At 41.7% G+C, this 19581-nt stretch overlaps 1 protein-coding gene across 2 annotated transcripts in view; it reads right to left on the bottom strand.

The window, feature by feature from the left end:
- Nucleotides 1–19581, bottom strand: part of strn3 (striatin, calmodulin binding protein 3) — a 93488-nt gene that overhangs the window by 42342 nt on the left and 31565 nt on the right. Inside the window, exons 2-4 of one of the 2 annotated variants that reach the window (XM_060933918.1) lie at nt 3542–3645; nt 2662–2735; nt 1691–1769 (exon numbers count right to left, since the gene is read on the bottom strand). In XM_060933918.1, coding sequence (XP_060789901.1) covers nt 1691–1769; nt 2662–2735; nt 3542–3645 — 257 coding nt within the window. Of the gene's footprint in view, nt 1–1690; nt 1773–2661; nt 2736–3541; nt 3646–19581 lie in introns of both variants that reach the window. The other variant, XM_060933917.1, reaches the window with a different exon arrangement.

The following is a 19581-nucleotide window of genomic DNA, read 5'->3' as shown; positions in this document are numbered from 1 at the left end:
GATAAATGAAGCTGTTGTAAAAAAGCAGTTTGAGAACTGTGTTGGAATGTGTGAAAAAACATGGCCTTGCCCATTGTGATAAACCATTCTGATCACTTCACCTGATGGGATTAAGAGATGGCAGTGGGAGGGGTTTTCACTCTTCTCATGGAATGGAAATTTTTTACCCTTCTCATTGAATACCCCCCCACTGCCAACCCTTTATCCCAAAACAATAGGACATACATTTTTGATGGCCAGTTAACTGTCCAAATCAATGAAGCAGATTTAAGTTTTTGTGCTTGATATATTCCTAAAACTGGGTGGCACGGTGGTGTAGTGGTTAGCGCTGTCACCTCACAGCAAGAAGGTTCCGGGTTCGAACCTCACGGCCGACAGGGGCCTTTCTGTGTGGAGTTTGCATGTTCTCCCCGTGTCCGCATGGGTTTCCTCCGGGTGCTCCGGTTTCCCCCCACAGTTTAAAGACATACAGATTCGGTACAATGGGGCCACTGTAATTGGCGCAAGCTGTTGTGGTTTCCCATGCCATGATGCCTTGTACACACATATATATCATCTTCCTATGGCAAAAAGCTAAATAAATAAATAAATAAATTGCAATCACCTTAAGTGACCAAGGCCCTGCCCACACGGCAACGGATTCAGGTGAATCTGATAAAATTGTTTATCGTTTCGGCCTGGCGTCCACACGGCACCGGCGTTTTGGGTGCCCCAAAACGATATTTTTTGAGAACAGGTTCCAGAGTGGAAAAATCTGGCAACGGCGCCGTTGCGAAGTCGTCTGGATGAGTAGAACGGATTTGTTTACGGTGACGTCACAACCACATGACTAGAACAAGCAGCACTCTCGCTGTTTTGTATGAACCACTGCATTGCATTCACTTTTGTATACAGCTTTTCTTTTAAATAAACAACTGAACCATTTCTTGAATTTCTTTTTTTTATTGGATAAGACTGCTTTTCAAAATGTTCACACACAATAAGAAAATTAAGTTATATAAAACTATGCACGCTAAAAAAACTAATTTGTACACACAGAAGGCACGATTTCCTCGCGTAGTCGCAGCCATCTTCTTGTTGTTGTTGTGTGTTTGTTCCTGAGAGTGCTTCACGCCGGGTAGAAGAAGGGGTTTATGCGCATGCGTCCTACTTCTATTGTTCTGGTGTCTCCGATGGGACCGTCTTACAGCGCATGTAGAGGTGTGGCATGTGTATTTTTTCAGCAAGCGTTGCGTTGCCATATGTACCTGATATTTTACTGATCCGTTGCCCATGTGGACGCGATATTTTTTTAATAAAATCCCGTTGCCGTGTGGATGTAGCCCAAAACAGTTGGTCACAATGGGTAAGGTCATGCTTTTTCACACATTCCAACACCGTTCTAAAACTCTTCATTTATCTGTTATTTTTTAAAAAGTACAAAATCATGACATATATACTACATACATATTACTGTAGCTGAATTTGTGCTGAATACCCCCCCCAAAAAAAGTCATATGACTTTGAAAATCCTGCTTAGATTTGTTGAAATTGACAAAATCAGAACATGCCAAAATCGAGTGCCAGAAAATACCCTCAGACCCCCGAAGGTTAATTAACATTTTATTTAATCTTTGAGGTCTGTGGAAAGCGCTGTGTAGAAAAACATTTCAGAAAATAATTTTAACTATTTGATTATAAGAAAACTCACTGTCTTAGCAGTTGCCGGCCTTGTTTCCAAGTTAACTGACTGTTCTGTGGTATGCTGGACATCTCTGTATCTTTGGTATCTTCTGAAACAAAAATCACACACACACACACACACACACACACACACACACACACACACACACACACACACACACACACAATTAGGGATAAAATTAGCTCAAGTCTTTAATTTTCTGTAAAGCTGCTTTGTGACATACTGTTTTGAGACGAAAAACGTTTTACTTTCGTGACCCCAACAAACTTGCCGGACTACTTTCGTCTGGAACAAAACTGGACAAGAACTGGACTCACAAGATGCTGTCAGGGGTAAGTCAGTGTGTTTGCACAACACTATTGATGGGGATGCCATACAGATTCATGTCAAAAATCCCGAACTATCCTTTTAACCAGTGAAAAGTTTGGACATCCTAATTCGATATTTTTTCTTATATTTATTAATTACGACACACTTCATGCATCATGTACTCAAAGTATTCATGGTCTGTCATTTCTCTTTACTTAATCGAGCAAGTCTTGACATAATATGGATTACTACAGTTGTGGAATAGGGCTATTTACTGTATTTATTATTTACTATTTGATCTCAAATGCATTAAGACAGCAAGAAATTGCACTAATTAACTTTTGACGAGGCACCTGCTAATTGAAAAGCGTTCCAGGTGACTACCTCATGAAGCTGGTGAAGATAATGCCAATAGTGTGTAAAGCATCATCAAGATGAACGGTGGCTACACTGAAGAAACTAAAACATGAAACTTGTTTTAAACACTTTTGTTTACCACATAATTCCATACATGTTATTTCATAGGCTTGATGCCTTCGGTATTGCTCTACAATATAGAAAAGAGTCAAAATACAGAAAAAAAACTATGAATGAGTAGGGGTGTACAAACTTTTGACTGGTACCGTGTACACTCATGCACATTTACACGTATATGAGAATGTACTAACCTGATTCAAAGCTGGGCATTTTGACTTCACTTTGATTAAGTTCTGTGCCATATTTTAATTTATGGTATTTTGCTCTGAAAGGAAAGGAGAAAAAAAAAAAAAAAGACACCATTTAGTTTAAAAATCTGATTTAACATGCCTGGCATATAGCATGTGGTCTGGCTCAGCAGTTTCCACACACAGATACAAATAATAAAAAACATTTTTTTATATACGAGTGATTCCACGCTTATGGGTACTGAAATGGGGACATGAACTTATTCACCTAAAACCATTTCTTTTTTTACCATCAGGTCACAAAACATGCAATCTTTAATGAATGATATGTTAAAAGATAACTTTAATTTTCTGAGATGTAATAAAAACATATTTATATGCCAAAGTCAAGCCTATGAATTCCAAAATGATGTCTGTTACATTACTTCTGTTACGATTGTCCATCTCGTGTCTGTTACAAATTAATTACAATCTAGCTATATACCATGTTAATCTTATTGAAAGAATGTGTATGTTTATTCTACTACACATGTTTATTAATTATATTTGCTAAAACATCACCTTCCTAGGTTTCAAAAAGTAATTCTACATTGTTAAAATTGAGAATATATATGTCCACAACACTTCTGTTACGTTCTGACTTTGGCATATAAATATGTTTTTATTACATCTCAGAAAATTAAAGTTATCTTTTAACATATCATTCATTAAAGATTACATGTTTTGTGACCTGATGGTAAAAAAAAAAAAGAAATGGTTTTAGGTGAATTTTTAAAAATAAGTTCATGTCCCCATTTCAGTACCCATAAGCGTGGAATCACTCATATATTTAAAAAAAAAAAAAAATCACCACACACCCCAAATTACTCAAATCACTACAAACCTTTCTTGTTTTAATGCATATTCTAACATCTTTATTCTTCTAACCAGGTCATTCTTTAAATTTTCTTGACCCTTTCTCTCTCCCTGGAGGAATGCTATTCGAGCCTGCAAGACAAAAATAGAGGACATGAGCACACTTAAAAGCCATGAGTGAACTGAATAGCCAAGCGACTCACTATGGTCCCAAAGTAAATAACAAATCCGTCACATAAAAGTCGCTTTGGTTCTCTATAAATGTACTTTCAAGTGAATGTGTATTGTGTTTTGCTGACCAACAAAGCAGAAACTGAATATGAAAACGTGCACAAAGCCTTTACAGATGCACGTTGGCAAACAGCAAAACAGCTTTGATTTCAATGCATTCAATTGTCTTCGGTTAACGGTCATTCTATTAAAAAGCCTTCAGCCACCGCACGTGATCCTTCTCTATGCTGGAATACACCAGTGTTATGGAAAATAAAAGGGACAGGGAGGGACAGGGGGATCGTATAACCGAACAGAGCCTTAAAACTGATCTAGAGCTTGAATAAATGTGTCTTGAATTAAAAAAAAAAAAAAGGTTTTATAAAAAGGTTTTTCTTTAGTTTTATAATTCTATTTGAGCAAACCTGTCATTAATCCCCGTCTTCTACACCAGTCCAGGCTGGCAATAGATAAAAACTAACGTACATCATATTACGGTAATTCACAATATTTAACAGGAATAAATCAGACGGCTTGGTGTAAACCAACTTATGTTTCTCCGAGTTGCTCAAGGTTAGACACCATATGGCAGAGAGGACCGTAAACGACTCTGAGGACTACGGGATATTATTGAGAGACAGCAGTTGTGTAACTCAAGTCCTCAGAAAGGCGTGTGTGTGTGTGGCACAGAGGAGGGCGTATTTATAGTCCAACATACTCCCAATCAAGCCCCTGATAACATGGCTCATATCTACATACACAAACAAAATTTAGAAAATGACGCAGAACATCATTTCATCCACATACGCCCGAACAGTTGAAGGTTAAGGAGCTTGAAGTCCCAACACTTGCTTTATGGCTATGCTGGGAACTGAGCTCGACCACTACGCCTGGCAACATGCACCAAAAAAAAAAAACCCACATCATTCTGAAGGTTGAACTGTTGGTTGTAAATAATCCCACAATATCTAACAGTAATAAATCAGACGGCAGGCTTGGTGTAAACTAGCTTTTATGTTTCTCAGAGTTGCTCAAGGTTAGGCAGATGTCCATTTTATAGGAGTAATTTTCCAGATTCAATTTCCACCCAATTTAGTTCATACTTGGTAACTAGTTTTCCTTTCCCACAACAGCCAACAATCTTAGAGGGTAAAGACTAACACATGCCTCCTATGAGACGTGTGCAGGTCTCCCCCTAGAGATTTCTGACCCTTGGCTTACGCATTATTACAAGGCAGCTGAATGCATTTAGAGGACAGCAGTAACTGGATTTCCATATAGTTTATACATAGTATGCGCTCGTATCTCTGTATGTCAGACACACTGATTTGCACAATTATTTTATTCTAATAAAAGACAAAGTCCTTCCCACGCCATGTGGCGCATAGGGCGGCGCCGATCTCCGTTTCCGCAGCCCTCGGCCTCTCACCTATTACATAGCTAGGGGTTACAGTGGGGGGGGGGGGGGGGGGCGAGTCCTCTGGTAACCGTGAGAGTTTGACTCCTCACTCGCATCTGTAGTGCAGCGTGCCTTGCCAGACGGTAGTAGGTAGTCTGGCTAACGCGACTTCAAAGCTCTGCGAGCATTGGTCTGGCAAAGATATTAAGCCCAACCGTTTCCCAAAGTGCGTGGTTGACCCGCCTCCCTGAAATGCCTCAGTTTGCTACTGGTCGAAGCCAGAAAAGGCTGTGACGAAGCTTAAACCAATCACATCACTCTTTCCTCTGACATATGCGACGCGATGGGGCTAACTGGTAGATTAAACTCTTACCGAAGCCGGTCGGGAGCAAGGCGAAAACGTCCTTCCTTTCAATAAATACCTCCAGGGCTGCTCTTTGCTCCGTTTTCAATGAGAACTTGCTCCATGTTCGTAATGTTTCTAGTGAATGAAGCGCTTCCGGCATAGATTCTGTAAACAATCTATGGCTTCCGGTCGCAGTTCTACTACGTCAGTGCCTTGAACACGCCTCTACCCAGGGCCGTTGGAGATGCTCAAAGTTGATTGGCTCCCAATTTTTCGGGAGCTTGGAAGAGCTGGAGATAGCTTGCCTTGCCAGACTAAGCTCGCAACAGGCCCTCGTGTTGCATCACACTTAGGATGGGCGGGCCCAGGCTAGGCAGTAGGTACCATTTTTATGATGGTCTTTGGTACGACCCGACCGTGAGTAGAACTCGCGATCTCTTGATCGAGACGCTAAGCCAAATCGCGGTTTTATTCTAATAACCCTTCTGTAATATTGAAGCAGTTGCGAATACTTGGGCCACATCCCAATCTGTCTGTCTAGTAGTGTACTAAATAGTATGTAACTACATGATCGTTATCAAAATTAGTTTGGTATTGTTCATTATGTGCACTGTGCAGTTTGGGACATAGCCTCGAATTCTCTCTAAATGTGTGCACACTGAAGGAAGAACGCAAGGGGGAAAAGAAAAAAAAAAGAATTAAAAGGAGTCTGAATTTTGCTTCATCCGAGCTAAATTAGAGCTAAAGATTTTAATAAAAAAAACAATTGTGTCGTGGTTTTAAACTAACTGCAAATACAGGTTTAAAGTAGTCTGAACTACTGGATACTAGTGAAACAAGTCATAGTTCTCAGAAATATTTTTTTAATTAACAAAGATGAGATTTATCATTACAAAGTACGCACGCATATATAGACAGACAATGCAGACGCAAACTCGTTTTATAGGTCATGAGAGCTGGCCATAAGTTATTACCTTACACCAGCTACCACTCTGTAGCCTCATCATTTAGGCTTACAGGCCAAAAAAAAAAAAAAAAAAAAAAAAAAAAACACAACACCCCACTTGGGCAGTACAGGACCTGGTGGGCTGGCTAATAAATTATTTATACACTCTTGCAGAGATCATAAATTGCTGTCTTAAGTGTGACAGAATATTATTTTGTCTCATCTCATTATCTCTAGCCGCTTTATCCTGTTCTACAGGGTCGCAGGCAAGCTGGAGCCTATCCCAGCTGACTACGGGCGAAAGGCGGGGTACACCCTGGACAAGTCGCCAGGTCATCACAGGGCTGACACATAGACACAGACAACCATTCACACTCACATTCACACCTACGCTCAATTTAGGTGGGGTTTACATTAGACCGTATCAGTGGATCATCAGATTAACTTTTTAAAAACGATTCGCGTGCACACAGCAACGCCAATACACGGATACGCTAATCACATGACTCGGCACGCAAGTTGAAATGTGTCAGTGCGGCTCATCGCTTCCTCCTCAGCGGCTGCGCTCCAAATCACTCCGCCCTGAACAGCGAGTGCCCTCTGGAGGGTGCGCACTCCGGCCCTGCGCAGCTCACAGAGCGCGCGAGTGTAGCGCACGAGCAGTGATTCGGGACTGAGCCGCTGTGCGCAAGTCACTTACCACTTGCAAGTGGAAGGATGGCAAGCCTAAAGACAATCATAACTACACAATGGGCAGTATTTGCATCAGTATTTGCAGTATTTTCATACTTTTATACTCTTTAATGAAAGGTGATACAAGGCGCAAGTCCGCGCCGTTTTTCAGCAGTCGCGTCACATGACCAACGCCAGCGAATCAGGAAGGTGGATGTCACAGTGACGTTGTCCAATGACGACGCCAGCTAGAGCTCAGCACAGCGTATCCGCGTATTCTCAATGTTTACACAGCACTGGAGCTGACACGATCTGGATTGAATACGTGGACCCTGGCGGATTCCCGTTTCCCGGCGTTTTAATGTAAACAGACAGTGCATCCGCGAAGAAAATGAGACAGATATGGTCTAATGTAAACTTGGCCTTAGAGTCACCAGTTAACCTAACCTGCATGTCTTTGGACTGTGGGGGAAACCGGAGCACCCGGAGGAAACCCACGCGGACACGGGGAGAACATGCAAACTCCGCATAGAAAGGCCCTCGCCGGCCACGTGGCTCGAACCCGGACCTTCTTGCCGTGAGGCGACAGCGCTAACCACTACACCACCGTGCCGCCAATAATAATAATAATAATAATAATGAAACTGGCTCAACAAACTTTAAAATTGAGCATTTTGAGAAGTTTGAGTTGTATGCCATATTTTTTCCTCACAATTAAAATGTGAGGTTTATTAACGAACGACACATCACACTTCTTAACTGCTCATGGTAACATTTAATGTGTGGGAATGTCCTCTAGACTCAATTTTTCAGTGCAGAGGAGTGGGAAAACAAAAATGTGCAAGTTTGTCAAGGCTGGTTTTGAGAACTCATTCTACACAGAAAGTCACGCCATTATCCAAAAGGTCTGTAAAAATTAGGTTTAAGTAAATAAATAAATAAAATAAATAAATGGTTAGAAATATCTTAAGAGGGAAAATAAAAAGTGTGGAAAAGGAAAAAACACCAGCATACAATGCAGTCTGAAGATCATGTAAAGAGCGTGTGCTTAAGAACTCAAAAAAATATTTGCTGTAAGATTTCTATTTCCACCAAATATGGCTGGCAGAAGCAAAATATTATGACTAAAACGAACATTTATAGTTTTCTTCTTTTTAATTTATCTAAGGTAAGAGCTGATAAGACCCCTGAGAACAGTGGGTGGGTTTATTACTGCATTTAACCCTGAGGACACGACTGACGTAAATTGCGTCCAAATTCACGAGCATTATTCTCAGCTGAACTGCTCACAAATTGTTCATCGCAGGTTGATCACAGATCACGTGAAACGGCAGGACCCGACCTTTCCAACGATTCTAGGTGCTTGTCTATGCAAAGAAGTTTTGGCGAGAAAAATTATTTTGAATTTACATTAAAAACGTAGTTCCATACTGTACATCATAGTTACAATCTGCATACAGCTCCGCGTCCATCTCCACACTCAGTACTCGCGTTTGAATTCCTCGTGAACTTGCCACTGCACAGATATGAAAACGCATTACAACAAAAAAGGGTAAAACCAGAGCTTTGTAATGAGGCCAGTCACATTTGTACAGTATTTATACCTACTGAAGTAACCACATTATGAATACAGATTAAAATTCTGCCAAGTAATATCTTTACTACTTTCTTCACCCATTTTCACACTCCTGTTTCCAAAGTACCGCATATCAAAAACAACAGAACATACTCTACTAGTTGTTTCTCTGTGCAATAAAGCATTGTCCAGTAATCTGGTTTGAAATCACAGCAAATAAAACAATGACATTTATTTCCGTTAGGCACCAAGCACATATTTTTGCAAATTGCCAAGTCTGAGAGTTTCCCACCGTCATGGTGTTCATGTTGCCAGATTCCACACAATCATCCCTCCACAGTTATGAATAGATATTTCTACTGCCAGCATTTTATGGCGAGATACAGTACATGTACAAGCAACGAATTTCACAAGATGTGACTAATATTAGAAAAAAAAGAAAAAGAAATAAAATGATGGAAGGCCTGGATTGCCCAGCCTGTTCTTAAAAACAAACAAACAAGGTGGAGCATGTATGGCGAGCCCTTCTAATGACCAAGGGAACAGTTTGAAAGTAAAGGTAGTGAAATTATCCTGAAAATAGCCTTGCGTTCATCGGGTTAAAGCACCGGCTTTACCAGCTATGGAACCTTTTCACGTGACGTCACGACAAACGCGGCCGCCATTTTGGACATGTACTACCGGTAGTTTACCACAGCCAGCATTGAGGAACGGCAGCAAAGAAAGTTTTTACTTTCAGCAAGACTTCCATCATGCCACTATATTGTTGTGCACCTGGATGTAGTAACCATCAAAAAACAAGGCAAGGGTTATCATTTTATCAGATCCCGACCGACGGAGAAGATTGATAGCGGCCATTAACAGGAAAGATTGGCAGCCCTCGGCATACCAACGCTTGTGTAGTGACCACTTTGTTGGAGGTAAGACGAATAAAATTAGCCAGAAAAGGCATTACATTGCTGTTAACATTCTGTGGCGGCGAGTGTGTAACCAAGTAGGCTAAAATAACCCATTGTAACCTCTTTGTTCTTCTGTAGTAGCTATTAGCTAACGACATTAGCTAAGGTGTGTTCCTTTGCTGTTGGTAGACTGTAGGACAGATCAGAGGTAATGGCCTACAAACAGGGCTTAATTTGAGGGGGAGCAAGCCGGAGCGCGCTCTGGAACCTCGGGCATTGGCTCCGGCAGCTATTTACACTGGATCCGGTGTAAATAGCTGCCGGATCATAATTACAGTAAACTAGTAAATACAGTAAAGGAAAAACTTGAGACTGGAAGGTTTTAACAGTCATCCAAATGACTGAACGTAAACATTGCTACAGTAACATACTAGCTACTTTGTTGTTGACATTAGCTAGTGCTAACAGCTAGCTGCTAGTACACTGCTACAACACAGACACCGACCCTAATAATACAGTTCTTGGTCATTGCCTGGTAACAGCAAATTTATAACGGGCCATGTCTCAACAGACTAAGAAGTTATTTCAATGACATTTAATAACATTTTGTTTATCCTGAGGACCGAAAGTAAATGAAAATGTGAACAAACCTTAGCTGTAATAAGATGGCGACCACCGGCTCCAGGGACGACCCACTGATGTAGGCATGTTACCCAGCCTGACACAAAATATTTTTAGGCATCCAAACTCTTATACGCGTTCAGATCAATACCTGTGTATGGCGATGGGTTTTTAATGACATAGGTATACAGATCATGTGGGCCGAAGTCAGGTAAAGACGAGGGCTTCGTGTACTTCCGTACGTCAGTGAACAATCCTGGTGGAAGCAGGTAAACGTCGTTCTCTAAGCCTGCTAACCTCAATTTTTGCAAATCCCTCTCCCTCTGCTCGCCCTGTAAATGCCCTACGTCGCTGGATAGTGAAGGTGTTTTCTGCATCTCGCTCCTTTTTCTTTTATGTTTTTCGTTTGTCGCCTTCCTCGCATTCAAACCGATTCGAGCCGAAGTCCGCTACATGTCCAAAATGGTGGTCGCGTTTACGAAGGTCACGTGACTGAAAAGGGTCTATACTGCAGCTCACATTTAAAACGTGTTAAAAACCATATTAAAAATAAGAATCATTACTGTAAGAAACAAATTAACTAGATCTGCTCATGTAATAGAAAGTCAGAGAGCTTAAAATGCAGAGTGAATAACCCAGTACGAGAGCTAATAGCTTTGCTTCGTCAGCATATCCAAGTTCTTTAGTTAAGTGCAATCGTTTTATTAGACTGTTATCAGGCGACACCCATTCGCCACTAAATGCCATCTCATACTCTTCGGGAGGACTTTATTTCGTTTTCAGTCTGAACGCTTAAAACTACGCCTGTCATTTGCACTCATTTCACAGCTTCGCAATTGCTGTGTAACAGCGCCAGGTGTTCGTCTGTGTACGGCCAGGGTCTGACAGCTGGATGGAGGAATGTGTCATGCATCAGAGAGGGCTATTCTTGCCTCGTGTTCTGAAAAGTCTGCTCCTCTGAGACTAGATTAGGACAGTGACCTCACCATGTCTCCCTGGAACTGACGGACTGTGTCTCAATCGAGCTGCTTCATACTATGGCTGGAATGGTACGGACTGCTCATTGAAAATAACAGCATTAGTGCTAATTTAACAAAGTCCAATGACGAAAGCGATAAAGAGATCAAATTGAATCGAGTCGAGTAGTGCCTTGATTAGGTATTGACCCCCTCTGGAATTGTTCCACCTTTTTTTTGTGTGTGTGTTATAACCTGGAATGGATTTAACTGAGATTGTGCGTCATGAATCTACAAAACAAGCCCATAATATTACAAGTATTGACATGGGAAGAAAAATCTGTGTAGTGTGAAAATCATTTATTTGTGATTTGCCCCTGTTACTCTGAAACCCCTAAATGAATTCCTGCACTCCCAGCTGCCATTCGAAGTCACAAAATTAGCCGAATGGAAAGCTCGTGGGTAACTAACATGTAGCATGACATTTGAGGCAGACACTCTTATCCAGAGCGATGTAAAATAGGACCCTGAGATACCCCCAGCAGTGGGCAGCCTAGGGAGCAGTTGGGGGTTAGGTGCCTTGTTCAAGGGCACTTCAGCCATTCCTGCCAGTCCAGGGAATCGACCCGGCAACCTTTTTGTCCCAAAGCTACTTCTCTAACCTTTAGGCTTCCCATGACCTTAATGAAAATACACCAGTTCCTGGAAAGCTGTACTCCGAGAGAACATTCCCAAATACACACCATTATGAAAACCAACGAGATAGCAGAACGATCCTGGGGACAAAGTTCCCTTTTTACCTGGCAAAGGATATAATAACCATCGCGATGGTTGAAACTAGGGTTTTTAAGCAACTTCTAAAAATAGTTCATCCTTGTTAGGACTTAAGAGTTGCAAATATTTTTTTCCTAACACTACCATCAGCGGGGTGGCACAGTGGTGTAGTGGTTAGCGCTGTCGCCTCACAGCAAGAAGGTCTGGGTTCGAGCCCCGTGGCCGGCGAGGGCCTTTCTGTGTGGAGTTTGCATGTTCTCCCCGTGTCCGCGTGGGTTTCCTCCGGGTGCTCCGGTTTCCCCCACAGTCCAAAGACATGCAGGTTAGGTTAACTGGTGACTCTAAATTGAGCGTAGGTGTGAATGGGAGTGTGAATGGTTGTCTGTGTCTATGTGTCAGCCCTGTGATGACCTGGCGACTTGTCCAGGGTGTACCCCGCCTTTCGCCCGTAGTCAGCTGGGATAGGCTCCAGCTTGCCTGCGACCCTGTAGAACAGGATAAAGTGGTTACAGATAATGAGATGAGACTACCATCAGCTGTACACAGAAGAAAAGAAATGCAATAGCAAGTCAAAACAAACATCTCATCTCATTATCTCTAGCCGCTTTATTCTGTTCTACAGGGTCGCAGGCAAGCTGGAGCCTATCCCAGCTGACTACGGGCGAAAGGTTTGATTGACCAAAGGTTGACATGTATGTTTATAACCATCACACTATAATGACAGGCGTACTAACACCTTCTGCGCGCTTCGGCAGCGCATTGATACGGAGCTCAGATATCAATGCGCTGCCGAAGCGCGCAGAAGGTGTTAGTACGCCTGTCATTATAGTGCAGACTTTCCATAGCATAGAAAATCGCCACGTTTCAATTTGTGTAACTGAACTTGTTTCATGTCACTGGTCATATAAACCTATGTAAACAGGAAAAACGCGGAAGAGTTTGGTCGCATCTAACTACAGCCCCAAAAAATACCATTGGCCATACTGAGCCTAGCTACATCGCTAACAGGAGCGACAGCGCGTCTGACTGCGTCTGACTGACTGGGAGGTCGCGCAAAGCTCGGAGAGGTACGGAGCAGCTCGTCTCAATTCAGATAAGAGCATATTTCATTATGGAAGTACGGTGGACTGTTCCTTTAAAAGCCTTATTCATTTACATAGATTTTAAAAAATGCAATTAATCGCGATTAACTATATGAAATTCTGAGATTAATCGCGATTAATTTTTTTAATCGTTTGACAGCCCTAATATTTATAGAAAAATCTATATAAACAAGTTATACATCAAGTATTTTCTTAAGCTTACAAACCTTTGCTGATTAGAATTCAGAGTCTGTTGAATCGGTATCTGACCGGTGGGGGGGGCGGAGCCCCGGTGGGGGGCCAGGGGGACGAAGTGCCCCTGAAGCTGACGGACTTTGGGCTTTTTTTGACAGTGAAACTGGCCAATAAATGGATAGGAAATGCTAAATCATTGTTAAAATCATTTTACAAAAACTTAACACATTCTTACTGTACGTATCATCTTTACTGTCAGTGTGAGACTCATTTGACATTTCAGTTGAGACTGATGCGCCTGTTGTGCATGCCTGAATTAATTATATTTTTTTCTGTGTGTGAAAAATAAATGAACTTCCAGGCATAAACAAAATACCCAATTACAATAAATGCATACTTTTTTTTTTTAACAATACACAATGTTAACTGGGTAAAACCACTCCAATCCATGCGCGAGCTGGTGCGCGTGCCCGAGACTGGCACTACAAAGCCACCCCGGCCTCCGTAGTTCGGGTCCTTTGACCCAGGAACCCGGAAGTCCTGCAGTAAACAAACACTGAAGCAACGGGAAAACACAGCTCTCGCCTACACAATCACAGATGCGTAAAATAAAAGACCTGAACTTAACGAATGTGTGCGTGCTGTTATATGATTACTGTAACTGTGTATGGTCAGAAAAGACGATAAATAAGCGTAACCGTTGCACAATAACGCTACAAACACCCGCAAAGTTATTTAGCTGCTGGCTAGCTGCAGCTTGTAGCTTCCAACGTTATTGTGTGTCAGTATAGTGTAATGTGGTGCGGTGTGGTGTAACGCAGGGACAGACCTCAATCTGGCCTTCTATTGCAATCGCATGGCCACTTCAGGTAGCCCCGTATGCATTTGTTTAATGGTCTTCTGCGTGTTAAATAGTTAAATTATAATAAAGCGAATAATTTACGATTTATTTGGTGTATACTGATGAAGTTAATTTTTTTTTTTTTTTTAAGCCAAGGAAAGGGTGGCGGGCCAGAATCATAACGTGGCGGCGCGCCACTTGAAAAGCGCCCGTGAGAACACTGCTGGGCATTTTCCGCAAGACTTACCAGTTTTTTCTGCGAAGCCAAAATCAAACAGCGTTCGCTTTCGTTTATTCGCGGTCGCCATTACGCTATACCATACCGGATAGGGTCGCCATCTTACCATATGGGAACCAAGTGATATGCTATAATTTAGCGTGTATTAAATTATTGAACGATATAAGAAGGATTAGCCAATCAGTTCCCACCTTTTATCTAGTCACATGTACACAGCCTCAGCAACCAAACGTCGCGCAAGAAATGGAGTTCCTTTTCAAATAAGTCCAACGAGAAAGTTCGAACAATTACGGGAAAATTGCATTTGGCCGAAAAACAACCGATTCAGATGTCATTACAACCGGTGATTTCGATCGGCACTCGGTTACTAATGAAAACCCTGAGTGATGTAGCGTTTAATTAACTTAAAAAAAAAAAAATGCTATACATGCTTATTGTTTTCAGTTTAGAATTTATTTCACATTGCGTTGAGAATTATTTTTTAATTTGTTTGAAAAAGTACTTTGGCCGACAACTGAGGCCAAAATAGAATAAGATATTCAGACTCAGTTTTTCACAACTGCACTCACTTCATATCATCGCGTTTCTTTCGGCAGGTCGATCAGGCTCCTACTTCACATCAGAGGTTCTTAAAACAATCGGTTACAGACAGTTTTAATTCACTATAATCAGAATTCCAGTGGATCAAAAATTTACATACACCAAGTTGCCTCTCTAAACAGCCTGGTGATTGCAGAAATAGTTATAATGACTTTTAGTAGCTTGTGTTTGGCCAGTTGTCTTAATTGGGGTTAAGGTTGACGTTAGGGATGGCGAAAACTAAAAAAAATCTTGACCGACCACTGAGCCTCATTAGCCGGTTAAAGTCGGTTAACCTACGAGTTTAAACAGGGATGCAAACAGCACGCCTTTTGGCAGATGCCGACTTTTTCACGGCTGAATCATGCAGATCCGATTTTTTTTTTAGGGGGGCGTTGGAGTGTCTGAATAATTTCATCAGAGTAAATTATGTATTAAAATTACTAAGTGGGCAGGTGCCGTTGCGGTCCGTGAGGCGTGGGAGGTGTGTGTGGGGGGGCAGTGGGTCGGAGGGCTGCGCACGTTTTCGCGGAAGCTGCGCAGGTGTGCGCGGCTTTCTGATTTGATGTTTTCTTCTCGTGCTTCCTGTGTTTCGAACACTGTGGCGGCGTTTGCTTGTTTAGTAATTTTAATACAGAATTAAAACTTTAAAAAAAAAAAAAAAAAACACTCTTAAAAATCAATTTCTCACACTGTCTCTGCTCGCAGTGCGCGGATGAGGGAGGGGCTGCTCGCTCTCTCTCTCACACACACACACACACACACACACACACACACACACACACACACACACGAGGGAGGGGCTGCTCCCTCTCTCACACACACACGAGGGAGGGGCTGCTCCCTCTCAGAGAGACACATTCACACAGTTCAGTGCAGCTCCTGCTACAGCGACTGCTACGCGCACTGCATCACTCTCACAATTTCCCACAGGGGAATTGTCTCTAGTTTAACTGACAACCAAAAAAAATTAACCGGTTGACGTTGATTCGGTCAACCATCGGTCAAACGGTCATCGGTTAACATCCCTAGTTGATGTACGGTATACTTCCACAGATAACGGCTTCGTGCAACGCGGACAGTAACATGCCCATGGGTGGCTGCAAAGTACACTCAATTTTATGATTTTGTGGACATGTCTCAGTGAACAAGCTGAACACATGCACACTGAAGGAAATATACGGAATATATACAGAAATATACTTCGGTCTTTAACTGGCAGTGCACGTGTAAAAGGGCCTACCTTTAGGGACATTACATTTTTCCCTTGATACCATAGGAAAATCCAAGCGGCTGAAGCCTGGTTCATCCTTAGGATCAATTTCCAAAAGTACCACAAGCATCTGTATGAACAACTGGATGCAAATATAAACTCTTGCAACCACACAAACACTGCATCGTTTAGGAAAGAAAGAAGCAAAAGTTAACTCCTAGAGACGAACAAATGTTCGTCCCAAAGGTTCAACAGAACCCAAAGATGACGACAAAGAAACTGGTGAAGAAGTTGAAGGCATCAGGTCCTAAACATGTGCATCCACAATTCAGAGTCCAACAGCACCATGGCCTGAAAAGGTGTCAGGTAAGGAAGAAGCCACTACTCCAAAACTGGAATAAAAAAGCCGGAGTGACGTTTGTAAGCAGCCTCTTGGAGGAATATTCTCTGGTCAGATGAAGCAAAAATGTAACCGTTTTACCGAAACATTCAGAACCATGTATGGAGGAAAAAGGGTGAGACTTTTAATCCAAAAAACACCGTCCCAACTGTGAAACATGGGGTGGACACAACGCTGTGGGGGCGTTTTACTGGAAAAGGGACTGTTGCTCTTATACAGACAGCATCGTGAGGAAGGAGGATTATCAGAGATGCCTACCCCAAATTTTGAATTTCAGTATTCTTGAAAACATTTTTCAGTATTTTGGAATGCCTTTCAGTAACATTAATTTATGCGCATTTCCATTATAAAGAGGTATATATACCAATATGTTTAACATTTAAATTATTAAAAAGAACTGTTGTGTGAATTGAATAAACAAAACGCGAGCAGCCATCTCAACTGAATTTCCACTCAACAAATTTCTAGAGCATACAATATATCACATTTTTATAAATACAATAGACCCTTTTCACATGACGTCACCGCGCCGCGAGATTTTGTTAGACGCCATATTGGAAGACCAAGTACATGCACTCACAATATAAAACAAAGTACGAGCGAGAGTAAAGTGACACGATGGATGATAATTCTGGGTATGTGAGTACATTACCAGCTGCAGAAAGGGCACGGTATGTGGAGAAACTGGCTGTGATTGATGGGTTTGACCCATATGATAAGACTCGCGGCAAGGGAGAATGGAAACATAAGGAGGACCGGACACCAATTCTGCCATCTGTTTGCTACCCAGACATTGTAAACTATTTGTTGTTTACACCCAGTGCCTACACTCAGTGTTCGAACTATGCCGATATTTTCGGGGGGTCCCTTTTTTTCCCTTGGGGGGGGGGGGTTGCTTGCGCTTGTCTCGGAGCGCAGATCTCCAAACACATGAGAAGCCTATCTTACGCACATATCACGCGGACTCCACACCTCCACACACGCATCGCGTCTGAAGTCATAACTCATCAGGGGAAATCGTGTCCGCATTCGCATGTTCAAAAAACAACCTCGCGTCAACAATGATACCACACGCAAGAAAAAAAAACAGTCAGGCTACTCAACAACCAACCTGGCAGCAGCGAGCAAGCCCCAAACCATCCTAAATTATTATTATTATTAAATTGCAGAAGTCTGGGAGGCTTGCTCCTCATACAGTTATCAACTTGGGGCCAATTTAACATGTTTTAAATCTGAATTTCTTGCGTTTGCTTACCTCAAAGTGTCCGCAGATCATGCACAGACTTATCCATTATATCCACAGTTTTTTGCCAAGTCTCACACAGGTTTCTTTCAAGTCTACTGTTGGGCCAATAAATCATAAACAAATCTGAGCTGTTTTATTTAAGTCATTTGCCACTCCACTTTATTCTCATGGGTTCACATACCGCTGCCGTTATTATCCCCTTATCACGAGTTTGTTGGTCTTCCAAAATGGCGCAGGGTCTGTTTACTTCCGGTTTCGGGTGACGTCAGTGAAAAGGGTCTATGGACCCTTTTCACGTGACGTCACGACAAACGCGGCCGCCATTTTGGACATGTACTACCAGTAGTTTACCACAGCCAGCATTGAGGAACGGCAGCAAAGAAAGTTTATTTTCAGCAAGACTTCCATCATGCCACTATATTGTTGTGCACCTGGATGTAGTAACCATCAACAAACAAGGCAAGGGTTATCATTTTATCGGATCCCGACCGACGGAGAAGATGGATAGCGGCTTGTGTAGTGACCACTTTGTTGGAGGTAAGACGAATAAAATTAGCCAGAAAAGGCATTACATTGCTGTTAACATTCTGTGGCGGCGAGTGTGTAACCAAATAGGTTAAAATAACCTATTGTAACCGCTTTGTTCTTCTGTAGTAGCTATTGTTGACTAGCTAATGTCAACAACATCATAGCTGGTACGTTACTGTAGCAATGTTTACGTTCAGTCATTTGGATGACTGTTAAAACCTTTCAGTCTCAAGTTTTTCCTTTACTGGATTTAGTAGTTTACTGTCTACTAGTTTACTGCCTGGCAAAATGTTCTACCTGTTAACGGATTCTAATAAAAATTTTTAAAAATTTCTTATTTCATGCCAAAGAGAGTCCGACATTGTTATCTTAATGTCCCAATATATAAATACTTCAGCATAATGCTTCAGAAGAGACACTGAATAAATTGACATTTATAATTGTATTTAAAACAGTGGAATGATCAATTTTTTGCCGCAATCCCAACACTAATAATAAAATTCTGTTTTTGATCATACTACATGTACATTTGCACTTGCAACACTGAAAAGACTTTGAATTAAAGAAGTACAGCCAGTGTTTGATATTTCAGTGAATAAAAATCAGACATGTAAAAAGAAACTGAATAAGTTTAACTCACATTTCATGGCACTAATTGGCAAGTTCAACTCCAAGCATAGGTCAACCATCACCGCTTCAGCACGGGTCACGTTCCGTGTCTTTTCATCCACAGATTTCGTAAAAAACTGCTGGATACCCCCAGATTTACTTTCCGCCTGACTCGCCATTTCAGCATACTCCATATGTTTTTTTTTTTGTAGTTGACATGCCGCGTGCAGTCATCGCGACCACCATGAGTGATGTTAATGTCAGTTCTACACAGTTTGCAGTGCGCGTATCCATTGCCCTTTTGACTGGGTGTAATGCACGGCCATTCTACCGTATCGAAAATAGCGCAAACAAATGTGTGGAATCTGCGCATGTCACACACAGCATGTGTGGTTGTCGTAAAAATAAATAGCCTAGCCGTGAATCGCGCATGGATTGAAAAAGTCGCTTGGACATTTAAAAACAACTCACTGGAATTTTTTAAGACTTTATAATAATTCCGTACAGAATAACACTGTTTGCCGTAACATCGTATTTACGTAACTTTTCCGTACAAAATACGGCCAATCTGTACTAGTAGGCATCTCTGGATTATCTACAAAGACTGAAGCAACACTTCAAGACATCAGCCAGAAAGTTAAAACTTGGTCACAACTAGGTCTTCCAGCAGGACAATGATCCTAAGAATACAAACAAAGCTGTTAAAAACGGCTTAAAGGCAACAAAATTAACGTATTG

This window comes from Neoarius graeffei, chromosome 11 (genome assembly GCF_027579695.1).
Source record: "Neoarius graeffei isolate fNeoGra1 chromosome 11, fNeoGra1.pri, whole genome shotgun sequence".
NCBI lineage: Eukaryota > Metazoa > Chordata > Actinopteri > Siluriformes > Ariidae > Neoarius > Neoarius graeffei.
This window is presented reverse-complemented; position numbering and strand designations above follow the sequence as displayed.